A 12,768-nucleotide genomic window follows, 5' to 3' on the forward strand; every position below is an offset into this window, starting at 1 on the left:
CACACAGGCATACTCATAATAGCTATGTTCATATTTGCAAATAGTACATTGGTGCATTTTTTTTATTCTGTACCGACGTCCCCTCAGATTTCCTGGTAGAGAAGGACAATGATTACTGTGTATGTGAGACTCCCTGCAACATGACCCGCTATGGCAAGGAGCTCTCCATGGTAAAAATCCCCAGCAAAGCATCTGCCAAATACCTGGCCAAGAAATTCAACAAGACTGAACAGTACATCGGGTGAGTGGAATTCTGAGTTTCTGACTTTCTGTGAATAAGGTGAATCCAATAGGCTCGTCCATCACAATGTTTATGCATTTATGAATGAAAATTGTTTTTGTGACATGTTTTCTTTCAAGACTGATGATATATGGGTTTCAGTTGATTCAAAATGTAACTCATCAGAAGGGGCAAGGCGTGTCTTGTGACTCAACCTGTGGAAAGAATGTCTGCATTGAACAGTCAGGGCAAAAAATTACTTACACTCACTTGTTGTTGTTATATTTTGTTACAAAAATGCACATTTCCTTGTGTTCTTTGGATTTTGTACTTTCTTTATATTAACAAAATAAAACCAAAGAGTCCAAAGGACATTGCTAGTTCCAACAGACTCATGTTGCTCATTCGTGGGGATGAACTCACCTTGGCTACACAAAGGTCAAATATTGCACAGTGAGGGGACATAACGGCAGACATTTTGACCAAGAAAGGTAAACTTTAGCTGTTTGGGGTTTTGGAGACTAGTCCTAAAGGTAAAGGCTATTGTTTATAAGTGTAACAGGGGGGTTATACATATGTGGGTCCTCACTGAATAATACTGAGGAAGATTACAAAGCACTGAGTGTTGACACACCGCTCAGGCATGTAGATTTAATTAACAACACAAGCGCTGACACTAGGGTACCAGCAATGGATACTCCGGCCTCTTCAAATGCCCTTTTCAAACGGCCTCGTCTGGGCAGTGCCTTCACGAGCACTGTCTTGGAGTGTAAGGGTTTCATGTAGTACTCTCCATGGAGCGAACACTCTCTTGGCAGTGCAGTTGCCTCAAGCTGGTGGTGCAGTTGCCTTTTGAGCTCTGCGCAGCCTCCCCTGGCATACCCCCCAGTGTGCCAGGACCCCCGGATCAACCCAACCAGACAAGCCAGCCCGTTCAACTAGTTCTTTAGCAACGTGTCTACTGTTGCACATCCCAGCTGCTTACATAAAGGTACACATGCACTCAAGAGCCAGCGACATGGTCTCCTTGTCGCAATAAGGAACAAAGCCTATTAAGTCTAAAAAATAGAAGAGTTGAGCTAGACTTGATCAACACTTTTTAACTCTTAAAAGGAATTAACAACAGTCACTATTTCAAATATAGAACAGAGATCTACCAGGCCCCTCAGCTGCTTTGACCTACAAGATAATGTTCACTGAGCAGAACAAAGGAGTAAAGAGATGAATTAAAAAATAATGAATAAAGCAGTAACAGTGAAGGAAGTCATTAAACACACAAAGAGATATCAGCCTGGGCTTGAAAAACAATACAAGACAGCAAAACATATTTGATGAATAAAAAAAAATGCAAATGTAACTGATCATATTTTTGTCTTCTTTCACATTTTCATAACAGTAGTTTGGAAGATCATATATATTTTTTCATATATGAATGCCAAAATAATTGAGTTTCATGGCAACATGTGGTTCAAATTGTGACTATACTTTTATACTATAATGATAAAAACAAGATTGGTACCTCTATGCTAACTTCCAAACCACCAATACCCCTTGTGTTTCAGTGAGAATATTTTAGTCTTGGATATTTTCTTCGAGGCTCTGAACTATGAGACAATTGAGCAGAAGAAGGCCTATGAGGTAGCAGGATTGCTCGGTGAGTTCCTGCAATATACCAGGCCCTTGTGAAAGCCCTCTTTGAATGACAGATGGGAATAAATTAGGAGTAAAGGTGTAGCAACTGAGTATTTAAAACACATTTTCTGCAATACTTAGCTTTGCTTGTTACAATTTTCATTTCTATTATTTGTTATTCAATTTGAAAGCTCTGAAGGTTCAGAGCAGTTATCTTTACCATATTGATCCTCCCAATGTGTTTGTTTTTTATTATTATTATTATTTTTTGGACAGAATGGGTCACTTGCCAGTTTAAATCCAAGTTAACACAAAGTGCAGGTAAAGGCAAAATGCCACTGAGGGAAAAGAACATTCTAATGGTATCAAATTAGCAAGAAACTAAGCATAACAATTATTTTACTGTTCCATCATGTAAGTACTTTGTTTGTCACGTTACAGTTGCTTTATCGCAATTTCTTGAATTTTGTATTTTCCGCATTTCAGGTGACATTGGAGGTCAGATGGGGCTGTTCATTGGAGCCAGTATTTTAACAATATTAGAAATATTTGATTATTTGTATGAGGTAAGAGACATCTATTTATTTTGATATAATATATGACCAATCCAGCCACCTGAGGTTTTAGATGTAATTGGTATAGAAATTATATAAGTGTGTACTTCCTATTTACTAGAATCTCAGTACTGATGAGTACCAAAGTAACTAATTATAAATCAAGGATTTCCATCCATGAACGAAACAGTATAATGAAGACAAACATCCAAGTCAGCACAAAGTTTCAACTTTCCACAAGAACAAATTGAAAACATGCTGCTGAGTCACACTGAATCCATGAAAAAAAAAAAAAAAAAAAGTTTTGTTAAGCTTTTATTGTACCATAATACAATTTAGGAGGGGTTCCACAACAATGGCTCTTTTGAAGTATCCCTTTTAGCAGTTTTAATGAAATTGAAAAGACTATAAGGACAATCTGTATTATTTGAAGTCAAAAAGCAGCAAAATTAACAACAGAAACTCACAAAAAACTATTGTGGTCTGGTTTAACCATATCTCTCCTTGTCTATTTTTATTTTCTTATTTGCTACTATTTAATCAGCTTTTTTTAAAAAAAAAACACAATGTATTTATTTTATTTTGTCAGAGATGGATTTTGTATTGCCTCTATAAAACATCTCTGGTATGGCTCTTTTAGCCATAAACAGTTGGACAGCATTGTCTACTGAAGCAGCAGTGCGTTAAATGTTTATAGCATCCCCACTGCCTGCTGTTGTAGCCCTCCTGTGTTCAACAGTACACATTATTAAAAATTCCTTATCAACTAAAGTTGTGATTGTTGTATTTTTGTACATAAATCAACTCGGGAATTCACTACTCCTTGACTCGTACAATATTGAGGGAACAATAATTATTTATATGCTGTTTTTTTATTTGTTTTAATAACAGCTGCAGTTCAGAGGGACTTGTTTACAGTAGATAAATTAAAAAGCTATGTGTTAAAAAGTGTTACAACGTGTACTCAGATACATAGAAAGCAGCAACATTAAGTAGGGAGAATGTTGTGTCAGGATATTCTACAACATTTTACAGTTGAACAACAGAGAACAACTGCAGTTTAAATATTTTAGATATATCTTCCAGTTGTTTTATTGAGTCCTTGCTTTATTGGGTTTATAGTCATTACTTATTTACCTTTTTTTTACACAGGAAGTGCCGCAGAGTTTACAAGGGAGACCTGATAAAGAAAGGGGCATAAAAAATCCTTAAAGTCATTTTAACACCACACTCATGTTTTTATAGAAACAATGTAATTCAAATATGCGTCCTGAGTTTGTTTTTGTTTTTTTCTTATAGGTATTTAAAGAGAAGGTATTGGGTTATGTCAAACACAAGAAAAGGCCAAAGAGGAGCCAGAGTGATAATCTGGTAAGTAATTTTTTCTTCTGTCATGCTTGGTTATGGTTGTCGTGCTGATCACTGCCTGTGCTGCAGGATTTTAATTCATCCACTAAAAAAAGGCTTCAGGAACATACATGGCTCCAGGAGTGTCTACATGTATATATAAACTGTATGTCACTAAGGGGGTCAGAGTCATTCCTGTCAGCCCAAGCTTGCTGTTTCGTTATTGCTGTAAACCTGTGAATGGTACAGGTGGTAGTGAATACTGAGTTCACTTGTGGATTGGAAATATGCTATTATTTTATAATTTTTTTTGGTTTAAAGGAAATAAGTTTACTTTTATTTTATTTTCAAAGATAGAAATTTAAGATTATGATACTTTGTTAGTTTGGCTAGGATGGCATTAATTAACATCATGACTGAAGCAAGGCTAATATTTATATTTTGTTGGCCTTACGTTTAAAGAGAGGGAAACAACAGGTTGTTACATTAACAATTATTAATATTAGGTTAAGGAAATATTGAAGGGGATTCCAAGGAATCCTGAACACTTGTTAAAATAATTGATGGAACAGAACATATTGAAGGAGTTTCCTGAGGAAAGAGTGATCTGTTTATGAAGAGAAGTGCTGATGTGTTGTTAGGTGTTGATACCCTCTGAGTCAAGGATGTTCCCGGAACCTTTTGCAGAGGATCAATAGTTCATGAAGGCATTGTTAACCATAACAAAGTGAAAACCCCCACACAATTAACTAAACAATCTGGGTACCGTTGAATGCATTTAATTTAATTATTTTCTGGTTGAGAATTTTTCTTTAGGAAAAAACATAATCCAAATGTATTTTGCTCTCTCTCATACTGAAGCAAGCATAAGGTGATTAAAAATAGTACCAATGGGCCCACTGAGATATACCATCTTGTCAGGGATGTCCACCTATTGAGAATTAGTCACTGTAGGGAATTTTCCACCATCATAGAGAGGTCATCCATCCAAGTACTGACCAGGCCCAACAGCGCTACTATAGCAGCATCCGAGGTGGTATGGCGATAGGCAAATATATCTGTTGCATGTACAGAATATTTGAAGAGATAAGGTAATTCTAGTCTATTGGCCATCCTTAAAAGTTAGTGTTGTGGTATATTTTGCTGTGCTATGAAGCTGAAAACAGATTTGGGACTTTAATTAGAAGGGGATAAAGGAATGACAAATGAGACATAAGAAAATAAAACCATTCGATTGGCCATACTTTTGAAGTCGAAGAAAAAGCTTCCAAAATGTTTAACCATGCCTGAAGAAAGGTGATGTTTCTTTGTGATTCTTGTCCAATCACTCAGTCGTTAAAATTTGATTCAGATGCTGAAAAGACCCATAAAATGGCTTGCCAGACACAAATTCTGAATATAAAGTACACACAAAAGAATAAAAAGTATTGTCTGTCCAATCTTTTATTATTATTATTATTATTATTATTATTATTATTATTATTATTATTATTATTATTATGTTTTTTGTCTGTTTCACTCATGCATAGCAGCAATCTGAACAAATATTTAAGTATTGTAGTGATGACCCAGCATGCATAACCTGGTTGAAACTATGCTTGGAAATTATTTCATATCGCATGTGGAATGTGGAATTATGTATATATTGTATGACCTCATAATAATCATTATGAAGTCATATAATCTGAAACTTGTGCAGAAACTAGAAGTGAGCAGTGTTTTAGTGCACAAAAAAATACTTGCCTACCATAGACAGGTCCTCTAACACTTGAAATTTAATTAGTCATCTTTTAATGGCAGAAACTCCCAATTTAGTAGGGATTAGAAACCACGTGGACATTAAATTACTAAAAGTAGCACTAGCTAAAAAACACTGCAAATAATACTGGTGATAATCTGCTGGAGATGCGTTCACTATCAGGGGACATTTAAGAATGTATGGATGTGAAGGGCCCTGGAATAATGTATACTGTGAGTATACTGTAATATCAGTATATCTCCAGTATACTTATACTGTCTTATGCCCTAATTAAACAAAACTGGATTCACAACAGCTGAACATGTGGTCCAGAAATTAGCTCAAATAACCTAAAACACATAATAACTACATAATAAATATATAAAAAATATGTCTTACTCCTAGAGATGCAGGTGTATGACAAGTGAAAATGTAGTTAGGAATATTAAAAAGGTCAACGGCTAAATAATCAGAAATTGTGAGAATGCTAGTGATAGAAACGAATTATCACACCTTCAATACTGTCTGTATAAAAGAATGAATGAATCACTCTAAATGACTGCAAAAAAAAAAGGAGAGGATGGATAATGTAATTTGAAGTTATTACTGTTTGTTATCGTCAGTGAAACTACAATAAGTGATAGTAATTTAAAGTATGAGTGTATGATTTTAAAAAAAAAGAAATTCCATTTAATCAATGAATATTTCATCCTGATGCATTAATCATAGTTTCTTCCCATATACTTAGGCGTTGATATGCACTTATCGCAATGTATCACCAAGGTTATTTCTTGATGTTTGATTCACTTGATTTGTGAATTTTGAATCTGTTGATGGTATATCTGGGGTACTGACAGATGCACAGGCTTGTCCATGGCTTCCCTTATTGCTAACAATCTCCCACAATAACGTTCATTAACGTACTCCAGGACATGTAGGGTTTTTTTTTCAGAAAGTTGCTGGATCTCAGTTTGTTTTCAAATAATATGGACAAGGACTGGAAATAATCATGCTTATTAAAATAAAGAATTATTGTTGAACATTAAGAATTTCATTCGCTGTGGGTCCCCGGGTGGCTCATCCACTTAAAGCGCAGGATGGGTCACACAGCTTATATAGTGCCAGTTTGCATCCAGGCTGTGCAAAGAGGCTGAACTTTGCTGGGGACTCCAAAGGGGGCGTCACACTGGCTCTGACACTCCCGGGGTGGGGGGGGTGGGAAACTGGTAGGGAGTGCTTCTTCTCATCGCAGAACACCGAACCCTACTGACGAGAGAGTATATTCAGAGTGATTAAAAAGCAAGGCTGAACTCTGTTCTCCAGGATCGGTAGCCCGCCCACCTCTGCTCTGGATTGCTCAGTGTAAAAGCGATGCTGGCTTTAGGCTTGTGAGATCGACGGACACTCACACACCCTCAGAACGTCTGTACTGTGTGGTGAGGAGAAAAAACATAATTGGATATTCCAAATTAAAATAATAATAAATTTAGTCTGTTCACTTTAGTGTGTGTTCTACACAGAGGCCTCTGAAATTTACAAATCCTCATATATCAGAATGTTATTAAAGGCATCCCTATCTTAAGGTAGAATTTTAATTTGAAACTCTCAATCTGACAGCTGAATCAGGCGGATACAATCTAGTAAAATAAACACATTTCATCAGAGCTTTAATTTTCATTGTTTTCAACTGTATATGTTGTTAATATAACAAACCTCCACACATGTCAAAAAATGTAGTACTTAACATATCTGTTGCAAAAAAATCACAACTCAAGTTATAGAAATAGTTCAATCTAAGCACAGTCGAAAGGCCCCTCCACGGCGGTATAGATGAAAGTTACTAGAAAGTGCTTTTTCTAATAAAGAATTATGTAAAATAGTTTGTCTGGTCAAATAGTCTACCTGGCCTTTTCATAGGTGGTCAAATATTCAATAAGAAATGATTAGACAGTAGACAGTAACAGAAAACTATGTATTTGAAACAACGATTAAGTGTTGAATGTATCCAAAATTAATTCAATTGGAAATATGTTTGTTCATACGTAATCATATTAGAATTACTGACACTTGTTTGAAAGAGTAACCCAGTGTTGTAAATTTGGCTGTGTATCCACCTTCTCCTTTAATCTCTGATGCCTATGTAACCATGTCCTGGAGTACCTTAGTACCATTATGAGCAAGGACCACAATGATTTGTTTTGAAGCACTTGTTATTTAATTAATCTCTGCATTGTATTATTTTATTTCAGTCACTTCATCCTCTTTTCATCATGTCTATTCCAGGAATTTCCAGAGAACCCAACCAGCCCTGGTGTCACGCCCAATCATTTCCCCAGGTAGCGATCCCCATTAATAATAGTGCCTCCTCCCGCTATCTTTGTTCGGTTACACTGGAACCATTTCATACGTTACACACTAATTAACTAACACTTTCAATTCAAGCTGATTCTGTGCGATGGTTTTGTCAATTTTTTTATGTTCATTTGTTTGTTATTTTGATTCTTTAATGCAAATAATGTTGGCAGGTTTATACTGCAAAACTGTTGGACCACTTTTGAAAAGAAAGAAAAAGAAGCATGTATTTGCCTTGTTTTGTTGTTTTTTTAATAGTTTTCTCTCAGTTATCATACCACTGCTTTATCTCTGTACATTACTTAAGGTGTTCACAGTCCTGTTGGTATTTCTGTTGCACTTCCTTGTTAAATCTGTCCTGCTTGTTTGTAAATAGGACATGGAATAGAATCAGGCATAAATCACAAAGCCAGCTTAAAGGAATGTCACATCATCTAACTGTAACCCCAAATAGTACTTGAGTAATGGTTAGAATTTAAACCATTCTGCATTGGAAAGAGTTGCTAAAGAAATAGCACAGGCGATGACTAGGTGATTAGATCTAGGCTAGTGTCCAACAACTTGGATTAAGGGAATATTTAACAGCCAGCTAATGACTTGTTTCCCCTATTTTTTATTTTTTTTTAATCCATTGTATGCAAGTTTTAATCTGACCTCGTTCAGAATCTTGATATACAAAAATGTTCATAATCAAAAGGGATATAGCAGAGGTGTCCATGCATATATCAGACGTACATTTTTACATCTATCTAGGGTACTGCGTGTCAAATTGTGATGAAAATTGGTAAGGACACTTTCTAGCACAAGTTATAAAGGGTTATAAAACATGGGTCTATAAAGTAGCAGCCACCTTTACAGCTGTCTCTAAGCATGTGCCTACTTCACACTTACAATTTGTAAACCAGTTGTAATAACATTTTGTTACGACATTCTTGACCACATCTTAGAATCAGAATCTGGGGATACATGGAGCGCATGGGAATGCACATGTACAGTGTACTTCCAGAGTCAAACAGACAGACATGATGGAAGCTGTTCACAGGGAAGGCCACCTCTTTGTTACTGACACAACAATACAGTTTAAATCAGCACACTGATTAACTCACTATCTGAAATATTTGTCTACTTTACTTTCTTATTTGTGCTTAAGTTTTGAAGTTATGGAGCTATGGTCCTTATTGCAAGGAGGGAGTCTACCACACATACAGTGGCTATAGGTCATGTAATTCACTTTTTTTATGATACTGATAGCTTTAATTATGTATTTACAGCCATGGCAGGGTTCTGAGTGCCATTATTCAAGTTGACCTAAATAATGTGTGCTGTAACAGCTGTGAAATACAAAATAAATAAATAAATAGATAAATAAATCAGTATTGTAATGATGCTGTGGGCATCAGGGTTCATCGCACAAACCGGAGGGTTGCGTCTTTGGTAAATAGTTCACCACTGGGAGAGGAGCGCTAATCCCAAGTAAGCACTTAACCTTGAGCCAAGCTCTGTTGTGGAGTAGTAAGAAATATTTTATATTACATCATCACCCTCTGCCACACTACAGTATTATGTGTTCATGAAGACATGCTTGGTAGAGGCACAAAAATACAGCATGTATTTACTCACATTTGTTTTCGCAGAATTCATTGGAAGCCATGTGCCCTTATTCGATGGTATAGAACACACAGACAAGTTCCAAAGACCATTGCTGATGAAACTATATGTGGCTAAAAATGGGAAAAGGTTAAAGATGTCAACATGTAAACATAAACACCAAAACAATTCAGAAACGCAATATCATAAAATATCATATATCATAAATATCATAAACATATCATTAAAATATCATAAATGAAATGAATAAATATAATATGTCATTTTCTACCCCTCTTTTTAAGTACAGTACAGCTTCCACTGTTGAGCGTAACACAAACCATGCTGTCCTCGATCAGACAAGCCTTTTGTTATTTTTGGAATGTAAAAAGCAAAAATGAATAAATAATAATGATTAATTTTTTTATGTGTTAGTTAAATTAAAAAAAAAAAAAAAAGATATAATTTAATTTGATCAACCTAGCATTTGCTGTAGTATATGGATTGTTTGTTTGGTACTTTGGAGCAATAAGCTTTTTGGCAGTACAAAAATACACTATAATTATTGTATTGTGGCGATTGCTAAGGTAGAATGTTGCAATGGAAACCAGGTGCATTTCCCTGAACACAAATTACCATTCACTGTAATATGTTTGAACATAAAAAATAAACAGTAAACAGCATCATTCATTTAAAATGTCTACTTTTCAACATGTTTGCCATTGTTTCTCCAAAGCAACAGAACAATATAGAAAAAGATCAATTGAATCACCGAATCAATATCTACAGGGGCACATTGATACAAATTCATGAATATGTATTTTATTAAAAAAAAGAGTCTGAAAAAATAACTCATGATGGAAACCTTAGTGGACATGTCAATGGGGGAATAATTGTATAGGTAAGCTGCTGCTTCTTCTTCTTCTTCTTCTTCTTCTTCTTCTTCTTCTTTCTTCTTCTTCTTCTTCTTCTTCTTCTTCTTCTTCTTCTTCTTCTTCTTCTTTGGCACCTAATCCAATTTCTGTATTTACATCAATTGGATAGATGATTATTATTATTATTATTATTATTATTATTATTATTATTATTATTATTATTATTATTATTATTATTATTATATATTTATATTTTTTTCTAATTTACAGGAACTATTTTTTTCTTTTGTTCATGAGAGCTCTCTTCCTGGGGACAAAATATGAGTGGCACAACATGTACAACAGTTGCAGGCTATCAGAAAAAAAAATATTGTATAAAACTTTGGAAATCAACAAGCAAAGCCTGCTGATGATTATGTCTGTCTTTCTAGTCACGTTTATGTTGTTTAAATAACATTGCATTGGCAGGTGATGCTAATCAATTGTCTTTATATGTTAGAAGACTTAAATAACATTTTAAACCCACCAGTGTTAAATATAGTATTAATTCACTAGATTACAATTACATAATTTCCTTTGTTCAATTAAATGGATGTTGATGTTTTTTGTGCTAGAACCTTAAATTGCAGTGCCAAAAAACCCTGTGTGTGAAAAACTGACTGAATAAAGCATTCATGTATCCATTTAAATGAATACATGGTCTAAAGATGTAATTGTATAATAACTTTCTGTATTTTTGTGTTAGTTGTAATGGGAAAGCATTACCTTGTTAAACATATTAAACATACAAATGAAGCTCAACTGACAAACTCCCTAGCAACAAATACAAAATAGTACACCTCATTTCACTTATTTAGCTGTGTAATGTCTTTCATGTCCTGACTTTTAATGATGCCATATCACATATGTAATTTTCTCTTGTGACATTCTACCTCCTCCATGACTTTCATACCCTCCAATATTTGACAGATGAAAATAGGCACTCAGTATTGCTGATATTATTATTATTATTATTATTATTATTATTATTATTATTATTTAGTAGTATTAGTCGTAGTAGTAGTCGTAGTATTATTATTATTATTAATAATAATAATAATAATAATAATAATAATAATAATAATAATAATAATAATAATAAATAATAACAACATAAGGTTAGAGCAATTTAAGGTAGTTATTTTGGTTTTTAAACAATAAAAACTACACATTAAAAAGATACAGCTACAGGCAGGAATGCAATATTATATTTTTCTGAAGTGATCAGTGTTTATTTTATGAAGGGGGTTACTTTATCGATGTAATAGCTGTATTTACCTTGAATGTGATTTACTATAGTATTGAGGTTTTTTTTGGCATTACTACATGTTTCAAATTCTAGTGAAATGTCATAGAAGAACTCTGGACAAGTCGTGAGAATCCGGTGCCAAAGTAAGTCAGCTGGTATTGTACCAGCTAAATCGGTACATTTGGAATGAACATGCCACAGACCAGGCTTGCTGCTCACCTTCTGATAAATGGTTGATAAGTGGCCAAACCTTAAAAGCGTAACTCATTAGGTAGTTTGGGAGAAAGGTGGTTGCTGCAGTTTTAAGCCCATTTCTGGAGTTCATTGACATGGTTCATGTATCAGATGGCATTGCTAGATGCACTGCTTTGTGATGTCATCAAATGCTGACATGCAATGTGCGAATGGAAATTGAGCTTTCCCTGTAGAAAATAACCTCTAACAAGAGTTTTATACCAGCACTTGAGCAATAAATGTCTTACTCCTGCCCCTAAAGTCACCATCAATGGCCTTCTTTTGAGAAAGTGTGGAACCTTAACTGGCAAGAGATGCTTCTACAAAAAATCAATATGAAAACTAAAATGTAATTTTATTCTCCTCCCTCTTTACCTCACTGTCCTTTTCCTTATCTTTTCACATTTCTTCATATCCTGCTTTCTTTAAATCATATTTTATATGTCTTGGTTTTCTATACGCCTCACTGTTCTTTGACATACCCCACCTCTTATAAACGTTCTATGGTTTCATAATCAATTCCATTTCTTTCTGTCTATCTTTGCCTTCACCTACTTTTTTGTTTTTTTTATCCTGCTGTATCCACATTTTTTTCTGTCACCATCTCTTTTCCTTGTTGCCTCTCTTTTCTACTCTTCATCATCATCTGAACCTTATTCTTATCCATATTCATTTCCATTTGTTTTCTCCTGCTTGTTCTCCTTATTCTTCCTCCCTCCTTTACCCCGCTCTTGTTTTGCAGAGCACCTGTGATACACTCCGGAGTCACTCGGACAGTCTCGGATTCACGCCGAACATGTTACCTCGTCACCCGACTCTAGGCAACTTCGAGGAGTTTGCTTGTTGACAATAAACTGCAGGGGGAGGGAAAAAAACGGGGTTGGAAAAGAACTCTGACAGAAATAATGAAAAACACTTTAAAAAAATGAAAATGTAAACTT

General features: G+C 34.9%; 1 protein-coding gene across 3 annotated transcripts in view; it reads left to right on the plus strand.

Annotated features, from left to right (window-relative positions):
* asic1c (acid-sensing (proton-gated) ion channel 1c) overlaps nt 1-12,768 on the plus strand; it is a 291,132-nt gene extending 278,364 nt beyond the window's left edge. For 2 of the 3 annotated variants that reach the window (XM_041244645.1, XM_041244642.1), the window contains exons 6-11: nt 88-241; nt 1,783-1,874; nt 2,339-2,418; nt 3,706-3,777; nt 7,775-7,827; nt 12,570-12,768. In XM_041244645.1, coding sequence (XP_041100579.1) covers nt 88-241; nt 1,783-1,874; nt 2,339-2,418; nt 3,706-3,777; nt 7,775-7,827; nt 12,570-12,648 — 530 coding nt within the window. In that variant the 3' untranslated portion in view covers nt 12,649-12,768. The remainder of the gene's footprint in view (nt 1-87; nt 242-1,782; nt 1,875-2,338; nt 2,419-3,705; nt 3,778-7,774; nt 7,828-12,569) is intronic. The other variant, XM_041244643.1, reaches the window with a different exon arrangement.

The sequence above is a fragment of the Polyodon spathula genome, chromosome 3 (assembly GCF_017654505.1).
Source record: "Polyodon spathula isolate WHYD16114869_AA chromosome 3, ASM1765450v1, whole genome shotgun sequence".
Taxonomy (NCBI): Eukaryota; Metazoa; Chordata; class Actinopteri; order Acipenseriformes; family Polyodontidae; genus Polyodon; species Polyodon spathula.